The sequence below is a fragment of the Saccoglossus kowalevskii genome, chromosome 1, assembly GCF_978046115.1.
Source record: "Saccoglossus kowalevskii chromosome 1, keSacKowa6.1, whole genome shotgun sequence".
NCBI lineage: Eukaryota > Metazoa > Hemichordata > Enteropneusta > Harrimaniidae > Saccoglossus > Saccoglossus kowalevskii.
In genome coordinates this window covers 48,679,818-48,704,076 of record NC_140641.1, presented here as the reverse complement: position 1 = coordinate 48,704,076, position 24,259 = coordinate 48,679,818, and the positions used below count along the sequence as shown (strand labels likewise).

Below are 24,259 nucleotides of genomic sequence, written 5' to 3'. Positions count from 1 at the left end.
CGAGGTGAATAGTGTTATTAGGGGTTCTGAGGGTCGTTTACTAATTATTCACATAACCATTGAAGATAATAATTTTCTTATTATAAATACATATGGTCCGAATTACGAACTTGATCATTGTAATTTTTTAAACATCGTTAACGAAAATCTACACAAAATGAATATTACCCCTGATACTCAAATAATTTGGGGAGGTTACCATAATTATGCATTGGACATTGTTATGGATCGTAAAGGGGGGAATCCAAGAGTATGGCGGCGATCATTAGATTGGTATCAGAAACTAATGGAGAAACTTAGCCTCATTGATATCTGACGTATACAAAACCAAAACTCTCGTTGGTTTACATGGAGTCGTTACAGACCTGAATTCATACAGAGTAGAATTGATTATTTTTTGATTAGTGAATCATTGCAATCTTCTGTGTTATCCTCATCAATGAAACCAGGATTGGAGTCAGATCATTTGGCAATAACTCTCTCCATTTCAATAAAAACATCAAAACGAGGGCCCTCATATTGGAAATTTAACTCTAGTTTAATGAATGATAGCGAGTATATCAAACACATCACATACAATTTCTCATTATGGTTACAAAAATAAAACAATCTGAGAAATTCCCTTCTAATTTGGGATTTAATGAAATTTTGTATAAGGGGTCTTACAATTACCTATTCAAAGAAAAGAGCTGCAGAAAAAACGAAAGAAGATTCAGAAACTAAATGTTGAAATACTAGCCTTGGAATTGGAATATAATTCGGATCCATCGGAACAGCTGTTGGATAGGCTTGAAGGCGAAAGAAAATCACTAGAAGAAGAATATGACTATATAACGGAAGGGTGTATAATTAGGTCGAGAGCAGATTGCTACGAATTTGGGGGGAAAAATTCAAAATATTTTCTTGGCCTAGAAAAGGCTAGCCAGCCTAAAATTCAGATAAATAATTTAATTGATAAAACAGGAAATATAATACATGGGGAAGAGAATATTTTATCAGAAATCGGGAAACTTTATTCAGAATTGTTCCGATCAAAAGTTGTGACTGATAATACAAACATTGAGACATTTGTGAACCCATTGAGACTTCCCCATTTAAAAGAATCTGACAACAATCTTTGTGAGGGTCCAATTACATTGAAGGAAGCTTACGATGCTTTGCAAAAAATTCAAAATAATAAAACACCGGGGAATTATGGTCTTAGTGCCGAATTTTATAAAACATTTTGGGCTTTGGTGGAACCCTGTGTGGTGAAAGCGTTGAAATATGGGTATGATATGGGTAAATTATCAATTACACAAAGACATCATTACTCCCTAAACAAGGAAAGGACCTCAGATTTATTAAAAATTGGCGCCCCATATCGCTGTTAAATTTGGATTATAAGATTGCGGCTAAATGTGTTGCCTTGAGAGTGGAGAACGTATTACCCTCCCTTATTTCTGAGCTCCAGTCTGCTTTTGTTAACGTCTGATAGATGACCTTATGAACTACACAAAAGACAGGAATATACCTGGAATTTTATTTTGCATTGATTTTGAAAAGGCATTTGACTCTTTGGAATGTCAATATATTTTTGCTGTTCTAAAGAAATATAATTTTGGGGAGCCATTTATTAATTGGATTCATTGTTTCTACTCTGATATTTGTGTTGTGTAATGAACAAAGGTTTTTCAACTGGGTATTTTAACATGAATCGAGGTGTAAGACAAGGTGACCCTTTATCTCCGGCTTTGTTTATTTTAAGTTTGGAACCTTTACTAAATGCTGTATCTGAAAATAATAAAATAAATGGTATTCAGATTGGTCCAAATCAAGTGAAATACACTGCTTATGCAGATGATCTCACCACTTTTGTTAGAGACTTGGCTTCTGCTACGGAACTATTTAGCAAATTGGACTGTTTTAGTGCTGTATCTGGGCTGAAGGTAAATGCGGATAAAACGGAAGCAATGTGGATAGGTAGCTGGAGGCACCAAAATGACGAACCTTTAAAATTAAAATGGTGTTCAGATTGTGTTCAAATTGTCGGTATATATTTTTCATATAACGACGATTTTGCGACTTCAATGAATTGTGAAAAATATCTTGTGTCAGTTGGAAAGCTTTTAAATTTTTGGATTTGTCGTAATTCATCTTTACTCGGTATTAGATCTTTAGCTATTTCAAAACTACTGTATACTTCTAACCTTATTTCCGTTCCTAAATCGGAATTAGTTAAACTCAACTCGATGTTTTATAATTCCCTCTGGAACGGTCCTGATAAGATCGCCAGAAACACTGTGATTGATAATATGTTAAAGGGGGGGTTTGGCTATGCCGGATTTATTGAGCATGTATGTTGGAGCAAAAGAAAATTGGGTTAAAAAGTACTTTATTAACAATTACCATCCATGGAAACAAGTTTTTGATTGGTATCTTAATTCGGTAGGTGGAGCAAATTTGTTGTCCTAGTGTAATTTTAATAGGGGAATGTTATCGATAAACTTACCACCCTTTTACGAGTCTGTTCTTCATGCATGGTCGTCAGTAAATTTACATAAACCCCGGGAAATCTTCAAGATATCGCAAGTGAGAGTATTTGGAACAATCAAAATATTATTATTCAAGGAAAATCTATCTTTTATAGAGAATTATATATCATAGGTATAGTTTATATTACAGATTTATATGACAAGAATGGTAAAATTCTGTCTTGGGATCTATTGGTTAATCGTAAAAAAGGTTTGGTCTTGTGGATGCAATTCCGAAAACTTGACATATTAAATGTTCTTATGTTGTTAGACCCACTCTCCCAGTAAAGTGATGGTAAAATTATATTTATTAGCAAAATGTCTACGAGAATCTTTACCCAAATACTAGTTAAAAGGAAATTTTCACCCCCGAAAAGCGAAATATACTACCAAAATGTGTTTCCTACTATAACTTTAGACTGGAAAAAATTGTATGCACTTCCGTAAAAGATTACAATAGAATCCAAGTCACGTGCGTTTATTTTTAAATTTTGAGAAATATACTATATATTAATTTTATTTTATTTAAAATGCCCCCAGCTTAATGCATCATCTCCCCTGTGTACTTTTTGTAAAAAAACAGATGAAACTTTACTACATTTATTTGTAGACTGCCAATATTCAAAGGAGCTTTGGTGTAAAGTATTTCATAACTGGGGCAAATTTTTAAATCTAGACAGTCTTCCAGATAAACTACTACTTGAGGATGGACATTTTAGTACTATTACAAATCAGGTTATATTACTTGCGAAACGGGCTATATACACTGCTAGGTGTCAAGATACCTTACCCAGTTTCATAGTATTAAAACATTTAGTGTTCAATATTTAAAAAAAAATGAAAAATATATTGCAACTCGTAAAAATATTATGGAGCATCATGTTAATAAATGGGGTAATTTTCCAGTCGAATATGTCAAATTTTATGTTCTTCACTTTACTCTGATAATTTGTTGTATTTGTGATTGTGTTGTACTTGTTAGTTCTGTTTCCTATTCATGTATTGTTAATTGAAAACTCATTAGTCCTAATAATTTTCTAAGTTCCCCTACTGTAGCTGTTTTTTATCTTTCAAAACTCCAACAGCTATTGTATCTTGTGAGTCCGGTTCATATACTTTATCTGAGATTATCCTACCAAAATATCATACTTTGCGTTTAAACATGGTACATATTTTCGGCTTCAGTTTGCTTGTGGAGTAGAAGTTTTCTGATGTCTTCTACATGATCTTCACATGTTTTAGCGTGAACTAAAACGTCATCTAAGTATGGCTCACATATTTCATGACTCAACCTGTCAAGCATTCCTCCATATAGCGTTCATATTCATTTGGTGCATTACGTAAGTCAAATGGGATTCGGGTTCATTCATACTGTCCCCAAGGTGTGATGAAATAGCCCTTCTATAACATTATACCCAATGCAGTGACTAACATCAGTACTTTTAATTCTTTGGTACTTGGATCCCTGGAAGTCAGATGAAAATCGAACTCTGTCTAACCTGAATAGGGTATATCTGTACCATTCATTGCTTCCACATTCAGGGTTGTGCCGATCTCAAGAAGTTCTTCAATTTGGTTTAGTGGATTATCTGGAAGGTTATGCATTGTTCATGCATTGGAGATGACACATAATTGAGTTAAGTAATATTGATAGTTCATTTTCTGACTACACTGTTGAATGTTGTTCTTGGCCGTTAGATCATCAAGTTGCTGTATCATTTTACAGTACACTGTGTTTTCTTTCCAGTGTTTTTTGACAGTCGTTGGCCTACACCATTATTACAAGCAGAGCATTATTGACTTATTTCTTGGTCTGGTTTCCGGCAATCATTTCAAGTGTAGGACTAGTCTTGTGACTTGGTTACTCCATGTCCCGTCTGCAAAACCGATCTCCGTTTCCCGCGAGTTTCCTAGGTGACTTGCATCCAGCTTTAAAATGTTCACTGCTGCCAGACCTAAAGCAGTGGTTAAAGTTCTTTTTCCCACCTTCTCAACAATTATTACACTCAAATGGTTTGAATCCTTTATTGTCTCGCTGGATTCTAGTTTCTGTTGTGACTGATTATTCAAAGTCACTACTTCTTTCATCGCTGCCATTGCTGCTGCTATCCTAGCCATAATTTCTTCTTTCATTATTGGTATATTAGTCCCATGCAGTGAATGAAGTTTCATTATTGGTATAATAGTCCCATGTAGTGAATGAAGTTCATAATTGGTATAATAGTCCCATGTAGTGAATGAAGTTCATTATTGGTATGATAGTCCCATGCAGTGAATGAAGTTTCACTATTGGTATAATAGTGCCATGTAGTGAATGAAGTTCATTATTGGTATAATAGTCCCATGTAGTGAATAGAGTTTCATTATTGGTATGATAGTCCCATGTAGGGAATAAAGTTCCATTATTGGTATAATAGTCCCATGTGGTAAATAGAGTTCAATTATTTGTATAATAGTCTCATGCAGTGAATGAAGTTCTATTATTGGTATAATAGTTCCATGCAGTGAATGAAGTTCCATTATTGGTATAATAGTCCCATGTGGTAAATAGAGTTCAATTATTTGTATAATAGTCTCATGCAGTGAATCAAGTTCCATTATTGGTATAATAGTCCCATGTAGCGAATAGAGTTCCATTATTGGTATAATAGTCCCATGTAGCGAATAGAGTTCCATTATTGGTATAATAGTCCCATGCAGTGAATGAAGTTTCACTATTGGAATAATAGTCCCATGCAGTGAATGAAGTTTCATTATTGGTATAATAGTCCCATGTAGTGAATAGAGTTTCACTATTTCTATACGAGTCCAATGTAGTGAATCAAGTTCCATTATTGGTATAATAGTCCCATGTATTGAATAGAGTTTCACTATTGGAATATCAGTCCCTTGTAGTGAATCAAGTTTCATTATTGGTATAATAGTCCCATGCAGTGAATAGGGTTCAATTATTCGTATAATAGTCCCATGTGGTGAATGAAGTTCATAATTGGTATAATAGTCCCATGTAGTGAATGGAGTACTATTATTGGTATAATAGTCCCATGCAGTGAATATAGTTTCATTATTGGTATAATAGTCCCATGTGGTGAATGAAGTTCCATTATTGGTATAATAGTCCCATGTAGTGAATGGAGTACTATTATTGGTATAATAGTCCCATGTAGTGAATGGAGTACTATTATTGGTATAATAGTCCCATGCAGTGAATATAGTTTCATTATTGGTATAATAGTCCCATGTAGTGAATCAAGTTCTATTATTGGTATAATAGTCCCATGTAGTGAATGGAGTACTATTATTGGTATAATAGTCCCATGCAGTGAATATAGTTTCATTATTGGTATAATAGTCCCATGTGGTGAATGAAGTTCCATTATTGGTATAATAGTCCCATGTAGTGAATGGAGTACTATTATTGGTATAATAGTCCCATGCAGTGAATAGAGTTTCATTATTGGTATAATAGTCCCATGTAGTGAATAGAGTTTCATTATTGGTATAATAGTTCCATGCAGTGAATGAAGTTCCATTATTGGTATAATAGTCCCATGTGGTAAATAGAGTTCAATTATTTGTATAATAGTCTCATGCAGTGAATCAAGTTCCATTATTGGTATAATAGTCCCATGTAGCGAATAGAGTTCCATTATTGGTATAATAGTCCCATGTAGCGAATAGAGTTCCATTATTGGTATAATAGTCCCATGCAGTGAATGAAGTTTCACTATTGGAATAATAGTCCCATGCAGTGAATGAAGTTTCATTATTGGTATAATAGTCCCATGTAGTGAATAGAGTTTCACTATTTCTATACGAGTCCAATGTAGTGAATCAAGTTCCATTATTGGTATAATAGTCCCATGTATTGAATAGAGTTTCACTACTGGAATATCAGTCCCTTGTAGTGAATCAAGTTTCATTATTGGTATAATAGTCCCATGCAGTGAATAGGGTTCAATTATTCGTATAATTGTCCCATGTAGTGAATCAAGTTCTATTATTGGTATAATAGTCCCATGTAGTGAATGGAGTACTATTATTGGTATAATAGTCCCATGCAGTGAATATAGTTTCATTATTGGTATAATAGTCCCATGTGGTGAATGAAGTTCCATTATTGGTATAATAGTCCCATGTAGTGAATGGAGTACTATTATTGGTATAATAGTCCCATGCAGTGAATAGAGTTTCATTATTGGTATAATAGTCCCATGTAGTGAATAGAGTTTCATTATTGGTATGATAGTCCCATGCAGTGAATAGAGTTTCATTATTGGTATAATAGTCCCATGTGGTGAATGAAGTTCCATTATTGGTATAATAGTCCCATGTAGTGAATGGAGTACTATTATTGGTATAATAGTCCCATGCAGTGAATATAGTTTCATTATTGGTATAATAGTCCCATGTGGTGAATGAAGTTCCATTATTGGTATAATAGTCCCATGTAGTGAATGGAGTACTATTATTGGTATAATAGTCCCATGCAGTGAATAGAGTTTCATTATTGGTATAATAGTCCCATGTAGTGAATAGAGTTTCATTATTGGTATGATAGTCCCATGCAGTGAATAGAGTTTCATTATTGGTATAATAGTCCCATGTGGTGAATGAAGTTCCATTATTGGAATAATAGTCCCATGTAGTGAATGGAGTACTATTATTGGTATAATAGTCCCATGCAGTGAATATAGTTTCATTATTGGTATAATAGTCCCATGTGGTGAATGAAGTTCCATTATTGGCATAATGGTCCCATGTAGTGAATGGAGTACTATTATTGGTATAATAGTCCATGTAGTGAAAAGAGTTTCATTATTAGTATAATAGTCCCATGTAGTGAATAGAGTTTCATTATTGGTAAAATAGTCTCATGCAATGAATGAAATTTCATTATTGGTATCATACACCCATGTTTCAAATTGAAGCAATTGAAAAAACACGTATTCACATTGCCAATAGTTAATAAAACGTGTTTTATTTTTATTTTATTTCAGCGTGCAAATGCAAACAGTCTGTTATACACATGAAAAACTTCCAACTTCAAACTTTTAATGGCGGTAAATACACATATCCAGTACAGAAGAATGGTCCATGCATGTACACGTTGCTACGTTCTTGTCGACCCGACACACAGATTCACATAAATGCAAGCATAATCTCTAATCAAAATGGTTCTGGTTTAATTTCTATGGTATTGTGTTTTCCAAAACCGTTTGCTCACGAAGTTATATTATCACCTACAGAACCAGCTAAAGTGAGTACACCACACGTTCAACTATAATTTCAATAACACAAGTATGTTACAATATTATCACCGACATTGAGTATATGTTATATTCATAATCACTGGTCACCGACATACAGTTAGTGAAATTTATGGAGTTCCATTATTGGTATAATAGTCCATGCAGTGAATAAAGTTTCATAATTGGTATAATAGTCCATGTAGTGAATAGAGTTTCATTATTGGTATAATAGTCCCATGTAGTGAATGAAGTTCCATTTTTGGTTTAATAGTCTCATGCAGTGAATGAAGTTTCAATATTGGTATAATAGAAATATTCATTGGCATCGACCAACATTCTGAAATGAGTCTGTGTTACATTAAATGGCATTGACCAAGACTCTACAATGAGTATATGTTATATTCATTGCCATCGACCAACATTCTACAATGAGTATGTGTTACATTCATTGACATTGACCAACATTCTACAATGAGTATATGTTACATTCATTGGCATTGACCAATACTCTAAAATAAGTATATGTTATATTCATTGGAATTGACCAACACTCAACAATGAGTATATGTTACATTCATTGGCACTGATCAAGACGCTACAATGAGTATGTATTACATTCATTGGCATTGACCAAGACTCGACAATGAGTATATGTTGTATTCATTGGCATCGACCACCATTCTACAATGAGAATGTGTTACATTCATTGGCATTGACCAACACTCTACAATGAGTATATGTTATATTCATTGGCATCGACCAACATTCTACAATGAGTATGTGTTACATTCATTGCATTGACCAAGACGCTACAATGAGAATGTGTTACATTCATTGGCATTGACCAACACTCTACAATGAGTATGTGTTACATTCATTGGCATTGACCAACACTGTAAAGTGAGTATATGTTATATTCATTGGCATCGACCAACATTCTACAATGAGAATGTGTTACATTAATTGGCATTGACCAAGACTCTACAATGAGTATGTATTACATTCATTTGCATTGACCAACACTCTACAAAGAGGATATGTTATATTCATCGGCATTGACCAGCACTCTACAATAAGTATATGTTATATTCATTGCCATCGACCAACATTCTACAATGAGTATGTGTTATATTCATTGGCATCGACCAACATTCTACAATGAGTATGTGTTACGTTCATTGGCATTGACCAACACTCTACATTTAGTATACGTTATATTCATTGGCATCGACCAACATTCTTCAATGAGTATGTATTACATTCATTGGCATTGACCAAGACGCTACAATGAGTATGTGTTACATTCATTGGCATTGACCAATAATCTAAAATGAGTATATGTTATATTCATTGGAATTGACCAACACTCAACAATGAGTATATGTTACATTCATTAGCACTGATCAAGACTCTAAAATGAGTATATGTTATATTCATTGGCATCGACCAACATTCTACAATGAGCATGTATTACATTCATTGGCATAGACCAACATTATACAATGAGTATGTGTTACATTCATTGGCATCGACCAACACTCTACAATGAGTATATGTTATATTCATTGCCATCGACCAACATTCTAAAATGAGTATGTGTTACATTCATTGGCATTGGTCAAGTCTCTACAATGAGTATGTGTTACATTCATTGGCATCGACCAACATTCTATAATGAGTATGTGTTTTGTTCATTGGCATTGACCAAAACTCCACATTTAGTATATGTTATATTCATTGGCATCGACCAACATTCTACAATGAGTATGTGTTACATTCATTGGCATTGACCAATAGTCTAAAATGAGTATATGTTATATTCATTGGAATTGACCAACACTCAACAATGAGTATATGTTACATTCATTGGCACTGATCAAGACTCTACAATGAGTATGTATTACATTCATTGGCATTGACAAAGACTCGTCAATGAGCATATGCTATATTCATTGGCACTGATCAAGACTCTACAATGAGTATGTATTACATTCATTGGCATTGACCAAGACTCCTCAATGAGTATATGCTATATCCATTGGCATCGATCAACATTCTACAATGAGAATTTTTTACATTCATTGGCATTGACCAACATTCTACAATGAGTATATGTTACATTCATTTGCATTGACCAACAACACTCTACAATAAGTATATGTTATATTCAATGGCATTGGCCAACACTGTAAAATGAGTATATGTTATATTCATTGGTACTGTCCAACACACGACAACGAGTATATGTTATATTCATTGGCATAGACCAACATTCTACAATGAGAACGTGTTACATTCATTGGCATTGACCAATACTCTACAATGAGTATATGTTATATTCATTGCCATCGACCAACATTCTAAAACGAGTATGTGTTACATTAATTGGCATTGACCAAGACGCTACAATGAGTATGTGTTACATTAATTGGCATTGATCAAGACTCTATACAATGAGTATATGTTATATTATTGGAATTGACCAACACTCAACAATGAGTATATGTTACATTCATTGACACTGACCACTATTCTACAATGAGAATGTGTTACATTCATTGGCATTTACCAACACTCTACAATGAGTATGTGTTATATTCATTGGCATTGACCAACACTGTAAAGTGAGTATATGTATATTCATTGGCACTGTCCAACACTCGACAATGAGTATATGTTATATTCATTAGCATCGACCAACATTCTACAATGAGAATGTGTTACATTCATTGGCATTGACCAACACTCTACAATGAATATATGTTATATTCATTGGCATCGACCAACATTATACAATGAGTATATGTTACATTCATTGGCACTGATCAAGACTCTACAATGAGTATGTATTACATTCATTGGCATTGACCAAGACTCGTCAATGAATATATGCTATATTCATTGGCACCGATCAAGACTCTACAATGAGTATGTATTACATTCATTGACATTGACCAAGACTCATCAATGAGTATATGCTATATTCATTGGCATCGATCAACATTCTACAATGAGAATTTATTACATTCATTGGCATTGACCAACATTCTACAATGAGTATATGTTACATTCATTTGCATTGACCAACATTCTACAACGAGTATGTGTTACATTCATTGACATTGACCAACACTCTAAAATAAGTATATGTTATATTTATCGGCATTTACCAATACTCTACAATGAGTATATGTTATATTCATTGCCATCGACCAACATTCTAAAACGAGTATGTGTTACATTAATTGGCATTGACCAAGACGCTACAATGAGTATGTGTTACATTAATTGGCATTGACCAAGACTCTACAATGAGTATATGTTATATTCATTGGAATTGACAAACACTCTACAATTAGTATATGTTACATTCATTGACATTGACCAACACTCTAAAATAAGTATATGTTATATTTATCGGCATTTACCAATACTCTACAATGAGTATATGTTATATTCATTGCCATCGACCAACATTCTAAAACGAGTATGTGTTACATTAATTGGCATTGACCAAGACGCTACAATGAGTATGTGTTACATTAATTGGCATTGACCAAGACTCTACAATGAGTATATGTTATATTCATTGGAATTGACCAACACTCGACAATGAGTATATGTTATATTCATTGGCATCGACCAACATTCTACAATGAGAACGTGTTACATTCATTGGCATTGACCAACACTCTATAATGAGTATATGTTACATTCATTTGCATTGACTAACAACACTCTACAATAAGTATATGTTATATTCATTGGCATTAACCAACACTGTAAAATGAGTATATGTTATATTCATTGGCACTGTCCACTATTCTACAATGAGAATGTGTTACATTCATTGGCATTTACCAACACTCTACAATGAGTATGTGTTACATTCATTGGCATTGACCAACACTGTAAAGTGAGTATATGTATATTCATTGGCACTGTCCAACACTCGACAATGAGTATATGTTATATTCATTAGCATCGACCAACATTCTACAATGAGTATGTGTTACATTCATTTGCATTGACAAACACTCTTTCAATGAGTATATGTTACATTCATTGACATTGACCAACACTCTAAAATAAGTATATGTTATATTTATCGGCATTGACCAATACTCTACAATGAGTATATGTTATATTCATTGCCATCGACCAACATTCTAAAACGAGCATGTGTTACATTAATTGGCGTTGACCAAGACGCTACAATGAGTATATGTTATATTCATTGCCATCGACCAACATTCTAAAACGAGCATGTGTTACATTAATTGGCATTGACCAAGACGCTACAATGAGTATGTGTTACATTAATTGGCATTGACCAAGACTCTACAATGAGTATATGTTATATTCATTGGCATTGACCAACACTCAACAATGAGTATATGTTACATTCATTGACACTGACCAAGACTCTACTATGAGTATGTATTACATTCATTGGCATTGACCACAATTCTACAATGAGTATGTGTTACATTCATTGGCATTGACCAACACTGTAAAGTGAGTATATGTTATATTCATTGGCACTGTCCAACACTCGACAATGAGTATATTTTATATTCATTAGCATCGACCAACATTCTACAATAAGTATGTGTTACATTCATTGGCATTGGTCAAGTCTCTACAATGAGTATATGTTAGATGCATAGGCATCGACCAACATTCTACAATGAGTATGTGTTATGTTCATTGGCATTGACTAAAAACTCCACATTTAGTACATGTTATATTCATTGGAATCGACCAACATTCTATAATGAGTATGTGTTTTGTTCATTGGCATTGACCAAAACTCCACATTTAGTATATGTTATATTCATTGGCATCGACCAACATTCTACAATGAGTATGTGTTACATTCATTGGCATTGACCAAGACGCTACAATGAGTATGTGTTACATTAATTGGCATTGACCAAGACTCTATACAATGAGTATATGTTATATTCATTGGAATTGACCAACAGTCTACAATGAGTATGTGTTACATTCATTGGCATTGACCAACACTGAAAAGTGAGTATATGTATATTCATTGGCACTGTCCAACACTCGACAATGAGTATATGTTATATTCATTAGCATCGACCAACATTCTACAATGAGAATGTGTTACATTCATTGGCATTGACCAACACTCTACAATGAGTATATGTTATATTCATTGGCATCGACCAACATTATACAATGAGTATATGTTACATTCATTGGCACTGATCAAGACTCTACAATGAGTATGTATTACATTCTTTGGCATTGACCAAGACTCGTCAATGAGTATATGCTATATTCATTGGCACCGATCAAGACTCTACAATGAGTATGTATTACATTCATTGACATTGACCAAGACTCGTCAATGAGTATATGCTATATTCATTGGCATCGATCAACATTCTACAATGAGAATTTTTTACATTCATTGGCATTGACCAACATTCTACAATGAGTATATGATACATTCATTTGCATTGACCAACATTCTACAACGAGTATGTGTTACATTCATTTGCATTGACAAACACTCTACAATTAGTATATGTTACATTCATTGACACTGACCAACACTCTAAAATAAGTATATGTTATATTTATCGGCATTTACCAATACTCTACAATGAGTATATGTTATATTCATTGCCATCGACCAACATTCTAAAACGAGTATGTGTTACATTAATTGGCATTGACCAAGACGCTACAATGAGTATGCGTTACATTAATTGGCATTGACCAAGACTCTACAATGAGTATATGTTATATTCATTGGAATTGACAAACACTCTACAATTAGTATATGTTACATTCATTGACATTGACAACACTCTAAAATAAGTATATGTTATATTTATCGGCATTTACCAATACTCTACAATGAGTATATGTTATATTCATTGCCATCGACCAACATTCTAAAACGAGTATGTGTTACATTAATTGGCATTGACCAAGACGCTACAATGAGTATATGTTATATTCATTGGCATCGACCAACATTCTACAATGAGAACGTGTTACATTCATTGGCATTGACCAACACTCTGCAATGAGTATATGTTATATTCATTGGCATTGACCAAGACTCTACACAATGAGTATATGTTATATTCATTGTAATTGACCAACACTCTACAATGAATATGTGTTACATTCATTGGCATTGACCAACACTGTAAAGTGAGTATATGTATATTCATTGGCACTGTCCAACACTCGACAATGAGTATATGTTATATTCATTAGCATCGACCAACATTCTACAATGAGAATGTGTTACATTCATTGGCATTGACCAACACTCTACAATGAGTATATGTTATATTCATTGGCATCGACCAACATTATACAATGAGTATATGTTACATTCATTGGCACTGATCAAGACTCTACAATGAGTATGTATTACATTCATTGGCATTGACCAAGACTCGTCAATGAGTATATGCTATATTCATTGGCACCGATCAAGACTCTACAATGAGTATGTATTACATTCATTGACATTGACCAAGACTCGTCAATGAGTATATGCTATATTCATTGGCGTCGACCAACATTCTACAATGAGAACGTGTTACATTCATTGGCATTGACCAACACTCTATAATTAGTATATGTTACATTCATTTGCATTGACCAACAACACTCTACAATAAGTATATGTTATATTCAATGGCATTGACCAACACTGTAAAATGAGTATATGTTATATTCATTGGAATTGACCAACAGTCTACAATGAGTATATGTTATATTCATTGGCATTGACCAACATTCTACAATGAGAACGTGTTACATTCATTGGCATTGGCCAACACTCTACAATGAGTATATGTTATATTCATTGGCATCGACCAACATTCTACAATGAGTATGTGTTACATTCATTTGCATTGACAAACACTCTACAATGAGTATGTGTTACATTCATTTGCATTGACCAACACTCAACAATGAGTATATGTTATATTTATCGGCATTGACCAATACTCTACAATGAGTATATGTTATATTCATTGCCATCGACCAACATTCTAAAACGAGTACGTGTTACATTAATTGGCATTGACCAAGACGCTACAATGAGTATGTGTTACATTAATTGGCATTGACCTAGACTCTACAATGAGTATATGTTATATTCATTGGAATTGACCAACACTCAACAATGAGTATATGTTACATTCATTGACACTGACCAAGACTCTACTATGAGTATGTATTACATTCATTGGCATTGACCACAATTCTACAATGAGTATGTGTTACATTCATTGGCATTGACCAACTCTGTAAAGTGAGTATATGTTATATTCATTGGCACTGTCCAACACTCGACAATGAGTATATTTTATATTCATTAGCATCGACCAACATTCTACAATGAGAATGTGTTACATTCATTGGCATTGACCAACACTCTACAATGAGTATATGTTATATTCATTGGCATCGACCAACATTATACAATGAGTATATGTTACATTCATTGGCACTGATCAAGACTCTACAATGAGTATGTTTTACATTCATTGGCATTGACCAAGACTCGTCAATGAGTATATGCTATATTCATTGGCACCGATCAAGACTCTACAATGAGTATGTATTACATTCATTGACATTGACCAAGACTCGTCAATGAGTATATGCTATATTCATTGGCATCGATCAACATTCTACAATGAGAATTGTTTACATTCATTGGCATTGACCAACATTCTACAATGAGTATATGTTACATTCATTTGCATTGACCAACATTCTACAACGAGTATGTGTTACATTCATTTGCATTGACAAACACTCTACAATTAGTATATGTTACATTCATTGACATTGACCAACACTCTAAAATAAGTATATGTTATATTTATCGGCATTTACCAATACTCTACAATGAGTATATGTTATATTCATTGCCATCGACCAACATTCTAAAACGAGTATGTGTTACATTAATTGGCATTGACCAAGACGCTACAATGAGTATGTGTTACATTAATTGGCATTGACCAAGACTCTACAATGAGTATATGTTATATTCATTGGAATTGACAAACACTCTACAATTAGTATATGTTACATTCATTGACATTGACCAACACTCTAAAATAAGTATAGGTTATATTTATCGGCATTTACCAATACTCTACAATGAGTATATGTTATATTCATTGCCATCGACCAACATTCTAAAACGAGTATGTGTTACATTAATTGGCATTGACCAAGACGCTACAATGAGTATATGTTATATTCCTTGGCATCGACCAACATTCTACAATGAGAACGTGTTACATTCATTGGCATTGACCAACACTCTGCAATGAGTATATGTTATATTCATTGGCATCGACCAACATTCTACAATGAGTATGTGTTACATTCATTTGCATTGACAAACACTCTACAATGAGTATATGTTACATTCATTGACATTGACCAACACTCTAAAATAAGTATATGTTATATTTATCGGCATTGACCAACATTCTAAAACGAGTATGTGTTACATTAATTGGCATTGACCAAGACGCTACAATGAGTATGTGTTACATTAATTGGCATTGACCAAGACGCTACAATGAGTATGTGTTACATTAATTGGCATTGACCAAGACTCTATACAATGAATATATGTTATATTCATTTGAATTGACCAACACTCTACAATGAGTATGTGTTACATTCATTGGCATTGACCAACACTGTAAAGTGAGTATATGTATATTCATTGGCACTGTCCAACACTCGACAATGAGTATATGTTATATTCATTAGCATCGACCAACATTCTACAATGAGAATGTGTTACATTCATTGGCATTGACCAACACTCTACAATGAGTATATGTTATATTCATTGGCATCGACCAACATTATACAATGAGTATATGTTACATTCATTGGCACTGATCAAGACTCTACAATGAGTATGTATTACATTCATTGGCATTGACCAAGACTCGTCAATGAGTATATGCTATATTCATTGGCACCGATCAAGACTCTACAATGAGTATGTATTACATTCATTGACATTGACCAATACTCGTCAATGAGTATATGCTATATTCATTGGCATCGACCAACATTCTACAATGAGAACGTGTTACATTCATTGGCATTGACCAACACTCTATAATGAGTATATGTTACATTCATTTGTATTGACCAACAACACTCTACAATAAGTATATGTTATATTCATTGGCATTGACCAACACTGTAAAATGAGTATATGTTATATTCATTGGCACTGTCCATCACTCGACAATGAGTATATGTTATATTCATTGGCATCGACCAACATTCTACAATGAGAACGTGTTACATTCATTGGCATTGGCCAACATTCTACAATGAGTATATGTTATATTCATTGGCATCGACCAACATTCTACAATGAGTATGTGTTACATTCATTTGCATTGACAAACACTCTACAATGAGTATGTGTTACATTCATTTGCATTGACAAACACTCTACAATGAGTATATGTTACATTCATTGACATTGACCAACACTCTAAAATAAGTATATGTTATATTTATCGGCATTGACCAATACTCTACAATGAGTATATGTTATATTCATTGCCATCGACCAACATTCTAAAACGAGTATGTGTTACATTAATTGGCATTGACCAAGACGCTACAATGAGTATGTGTTACATTAATTGGCATTGATCAAGACTCTATACAATGAGTATATGTTATATTCATTGGAATTGACTAACACTCAACAATGAGTATATGTTACATTCATTGACACTGACCAAGACTCTACTATGAGTATGTATTACATGCATTGGCATTGACCACAATTCTACAATGAGTATGTGTTACATTCATTGGCATTGACCAACTCTGTAAAGTGAGTATATGTTATATTCATTGGCACTGTCCAACACTCGACAATGAGTATATTTTATATTCATTAGCATCGACCAACATTCTACAATGAGAATGTGTTACATTCATTGGCATTGACCAACACTCTACAATGAGTATATGTTATATTCATTGGCATCGACCAACATTATACAATGAGTATATGTTACATTCATTGGCACTGATCAAGACTCTACAATGAGTATGTATTACATTCATTGGCATTGACCAAGACTCGTCAATGAGTATATGCTATATTCATTGGCACCGATCAAGACTCTACAATGAGTATGTATTACATTCATTGACATTGACCAAGACTCGTCAATGAGTATATGCTATATTCATTGGCATCGATCAACATTCTACAATGAGAATTGTTTACATTCATTGGCATTGACCAACATTCTACAATGAGTATATGTTACATTCATTTGCATTGACCAACATTCTACAACGAGTATGTGTTACATTCATTTGCATTGACAAACACTCTACAATTAGTATATGTTACATTCATTGACATTGACCAACACTCTAAAATAAGTATATGTTATATTTATCGGCATTTACCAATACTCTACAATGAGTATATGTTATATTCATTGCCATCGACCAACATTCTAAAACGAGTATGTGTTACATTAATTGGCATTGACCAAGACGCTACAATGAGTATGTGTTACATTAATTGGCATTGACCAAGACTCTACAATGAGTATATGTTATATTCATTGGAATTGACAAACACTCTACAATTAGTATATGTTACATTCATTGACATTGACCAACACTCTAAAATAAGTATAGGTTATATTTATCGGCATTTACCAATACTCTACAATGAGTATATGTTATATTCATTGCCATCGACCAACATTCTAAAACGAGTATGTGTTACATTAATTGGCATTGACCAAGACGCTACAATGAGTATATGTTATATTCCTTGGCATCGACCAACATTCTACAATGAGAACGTGTTACATTCATTGGCATTGACCAACACTCTGCAATGAGTATATGTTATATTCATTGGCATCGACCAACATTCTACAATGAGTATGTGTTACATTCATTTGCATTGACAAACACTCTACAATAAGTATATGTTACATTCATTGACATTGACCAACACTCTAAAATAAGTATATGTTATATTTATCGGCATTGACCAATACTCTACAATGAGTATATGTTATATTCATTGCCATCGACCAACATTCTAAAACGAGTATGTGTTACATTAATTGGCATTGACCAAGACGCTACAATGAGTATGTGTTACATTAATTGGCATTGACCAAGACGCTACAATGAGTATGTGTTACATTAATTGGCATTGACCAAGACTCTATACAATGAGTATATGTTATATTCATTTGAATTGACCAACACTCTACAATGAGTATGTGTTACATTCATTGGCATTGACCAACACTGTAAAGTGAGTATATGTATATTCATTGGCACTGTCCAACACTCGACAATGAGTATATGTTATATTCATTAGCATCGACCAACATTCTACAATGAGAATGTGTTACATTCATTGGCATTGACCAACACTCTACAATGAGTATATGTTATATTCATTGGCATCGACCAACATTATACAATGAGTATATGTTACATTCATTGGCACTGATCAAGACTCTACAATGAGTATGTATTACATTCATTGGCATTGACCAAGACTCGTCAATGAGTATATGCTATATTCATTGGCACCGATCAAGACTCTACAATGAGTATGTATTACATTCATTGACATTGACCAAGACTCGTCAATGAGTATATGCTATATTCATTGGCATCGACCAACATTCTACAATGAGAACGTGTTACATTCATTGACATTGACCAACACTCTATAATGAGTATATGTTACATTCATTTGCATTGACCAACAACACTCTACAATAAGTATATGTTATATTCATTGGCATTGACCAACACTGTAAAATGAGTATATGTTATTTTCATTGGCACTGTCCATCACTCGACAATGAGTATATGTTATATTCATTGGCATCGACCAACATTCTACAATGAGAACGTGTTACATTCATTGGCATTGGCCAACATTCTACAATGAGTATATGTTATATTCATTGGCATCGACCAACATTCTACAATGAGTATGTGTTACATTCATTTGCATTGACAAACACTCTACAATGAGTATGTGTTACATTCATTTGCATTGACAAACACTCTACAATGAGTATATGTTACATTCATTGACATTGACCAACACTCTAAAATAAGTATATGTTATATTTATCGGCATTGACCAATACTCTACAATGAGTATATGTTATATTCATTGCCATCGACCAACATTCTAAAACGAGTATGTGTTACATTAATTGGCATTGACCAAGACGCTACAATGAGTATGTGTTACATTAATTGGCATTGATCAAGACTCTATACAATGAGTATATGTTATATTCATTGGAATTGACCAACACTCAACAATGAGTATATGTTACATTCATTGACACTGACCAAGACTCTACTATGAGTATGTATTACATGCATTGGCATTGACCACAATTCTACAATGAGTATGTGTTACATTCATTGGCATTGACCAACTCTGTAAAGTGAGTATATGTTATATTCATTGGCACTGTCCAACACTCGACAATGAGTATATTTTATATTCATTAGCATCGACCAACATTCTACAATGAGAATGTGTTACATTCATTGGCATTGACCAACACTCTACAATGAGTATATGTTATATTCATTGGCATCGACCAACATTATACAATGAGTATATGTTACATTCATTGGCACTGATCAAGACTCTACAATGAGTATGTATTACATTCATTGGCATTGACCAAGACTCGTCAATGAGTATATGCTATATTCATTGGCACCGATCAAGACTCTACAATGAGTATGTATTACATTCATTGACATTGACCAAGACTCGTCAATGAGTATATGCTATATTCATTGGCATCGATCAACATTCTACAATGAGAATTGTTTACATTCATTGGCATTGACCAACATTCTACAATGAGTATATGTTACATTCATTTGCATTGACCAACATTCTACAACGAGTATGTGTTACATTCATTTGCATTGACAAACACTCTACAATTAGTATATGTTACATTCATTGACATTGACCAACACTCTAAAATAAGTATATGTTATATTTATCGGCATTTACCAATACTCTACAATGAGTATATGTTATATTCATTGCCATCGACCAACATTCTAAAACGAGTATGTGTTACATTAATTGGAATTGACCAAGACGCTACAATGAGTATGTGTTACATTAATTGGCATTGACCAAGACTCTACAATGAGTATATGTTATATTCATTGGAATTGACAAACACTCTACAATTAGTATATGTTACATTCATTGACATTGACCAACACTCTAAAATAAGTATAGGTTATATTTATCGGCATTTACCAATACTCTACAATGAGTATATGTTATATTCATTGCCATCGACCAACATTCTAAAACGAGTATGTGTTACATTAATTGGCATTGACCAAGACGCTACAATGAGTATATGTTATATTCCTTGGCATCGACCAACATTCTACAATGAGAACGTGTTACATTCATTGGCATTGACCAACACTCTGCAATGAGTATATGTTATATTCATTGGCATCGACCAACATTCTACAATGAGTATGTGTTACATTCATTTGCATTGACAAACACTCTACAATGAGTATATGTTACATTCATTGACATTGACCAACACTCTAAAATAAGTATATGTTATATTTATCGGCATTGACCAATACTCTACAATGAGTATATGTTATATTCATTGCCATCGACCAACATTCTAAAACGAGTATGTGTTACATTAATTGGCATTGACCAAGACGCTACAATGAGTATGTGTTACATTAAATGGCATTGACCAAGACGCTACAATGAGTATGTGTTACATTAATTGGCATTGACCAAGACTCTATACAATGAGTATATGTTATATTCATTTGAATTGACCAACACTCTACAATGAGTATGTGTTACATTCATTGGCATTGACCAACACTGTAAAGTGAGTATATGTATATTCATTGGCACTGTCCAACACTCGACAATGAGTATATGTTATATTCATTAGCATCGACCAACATTCTACAATGAGAATGTGTTACATTCATTGGCATTGACCAACACTCTACAATGAGTATATGTTATATTCATTGGCATCGACCAACATTATACAATGAGTATATGTTACATTCATTGGCACTGATCAAGACTCTACAATGAGTATGTATTACATTCATTGGCATTGACCAAGACTCGTCAATGAGTATATGCTATATTCATTGGCACCGATCAAGACTCTACAATGAGTATGTATTACATTCATTGACATTGACCAAGACTCGTCAATGAGTATATGCTATATTCATTGGCATCGACCAACATTCTACAATGAGAACGTGTTACATTCATTGACATTGACCAACACTCTATAATGAGTATATGTTACATTCATTTGCATTGACCAACAACACTCTACAATAAGTATATGTTATATTCATTGGCATTGACCAACACTGTAAAATGAGTATATGTTATTTTCATTGGCACTGTCCATCACTCGACAATGAGTATATGTTATATTCATTGGCATCGACCAACATTCTACAATGAGAACGTGTTACATTCATTGGCATTGGCCAACATTCTACAATGAGTATATGTTATATTCATTGGCATCGACCAACATTCTACAATGAGTATGTGTTACATTCATTTGCATTGACAAACACTCTACAATGAGTATGTGTTACATTCATTTGCATTGACAAACACTCTACAATGAGTATATGTTACATTCATTGACATTGACCAACACTCTAAAATAAGTATATGTTATATTTATCGGCATTGACCAATACTCTACAATGAGTATATGTTATATTCATTGCCATCGACCAACATTCTAAAACGAGTATGTGTTACATTAATTGGCATTGACCAAGACGCTACAATGAGTATGTGTTACATTAATTGGCATTGATCAAGACTCTATACAATGAGTATATGTTATATTCATTGGAATTGACCAACACTCAACAATGAGTATATGTTACATTCATTGACACTGACCAAGACTCTACTATGAGTATGTATTACATGCATTGGCATTGACCACAATTCTACAATGAGTATGTGTTACATTCATTGGCATTGACCAACTCTGTAAAGTGAGTATATGTTATATTCATTGGCACTGTCCAACACTCGACAATGAGTATATTTTATATTCATTAGCATCGACCAACATTCTACAATGAGAATGTGTTACATTCATTGGCATTGACCAACACTCTACAATGAGTATATGTTATATTCATTGGCATCGACCAACATTATACAATGAGTATATGTTACATTCATTGGCACTGATCAAGACTCTACAATGAGTATGTATTACATTCATTGGCATTGACCAAGACTCGTCAATGAGTATATGCTATATTCATTGGCACCGATCAAGACTCTACAATGAGTATGTATTACATTCATTGACATTGACCAAGACTCGTCAATGAGTATATGCTATATTCATTGGCATCGATCAACATTCTACAATGAGAATTGTTTACATTCATTGGCATTGACCAACATTCTACAATGAGTATATGTTACATTCATTTGCATTGACCAACATTCTACAACGAGTATGTGTTACATTCATTTGCATTGACAAACACTCTACAATTAGTATATGTTACATTCATTGACATTGACCAACACTCTAAAATAAGTATATGTTATATTTATCGGCATTTACCAATACTCTACAATGAGTATATGTTATATTCATTGCCATCGACCAACATTCTAAAACGAGTATGTGTTACATTAATTGGCATTGACCAAGACGCTACAATGAGTATGTGTTACATTAATTGGCATTGACCAAGACTCTACAATGAGTATATGTTATATTCATTGGAATTGACAAACACTCTACAATTAGTATATGTTACATTCATTGACATTGACCAACACTCTAAAATAAGTATAGGTTATATTTATCGGCATTTACCAATACTCTACAATGAGTATATGTTATATTCATTGCCATCGACCAACATTCTAAAACGAGTATGTGTTACATTAATTGGCATTGACCAAGACGCTACAATGAGTATATGTTATATTCCTTGGCATCGACCAACATTCTACAATGAGAACGTGTTACATTCAATGGCATTGACCAACACTCTGCAATGAGTATATGTTATATTCATTGGCATCGACCAACATTCTACAATGAGTATGTGTTACATTCATTTGCATTGACAAACACTCTACAATGAGTATATGTTACATTCATTGACATTGACCAACACTCTAAAATAAGTATATGTTATATTTATCGGCATTGACCAATACTCTACAATGAGTATATGTTATATTCATTGCCATCGACCAACATTCTAAAACGAGTATGTGTTACATTAATTGGCATTGACCAAGACGCTACAATGAGTATGTGTTACATTAATTGGCATTGACCAAGACGCTAC

At 33.6% G+C, this 24,259-nt stretch overlaps 1 protein-coding gene across 1 annotated transcript in view; it reads left to right on the top strand.

Annotated features, from left to right (window-relative positions):
- The window catches only part of LOC102805556 (uncharacterized), a 115,283-nt gene that overhangs the window by 36,763 nt on the left and 54,261 nt on the right, over window positions 1-24,259 (top strand). The window contains exon 4 of the mRNA XM_085496453.1: window positions 7,514-7,773. Within this exon, the coding sequence (XP_085352579.1) occupies window positions 7,514-7,773 (260 nt within the window). The remainder of the gene's footprint in view (window positions 1-7,513; window positions 7,774-24,259) is intronic.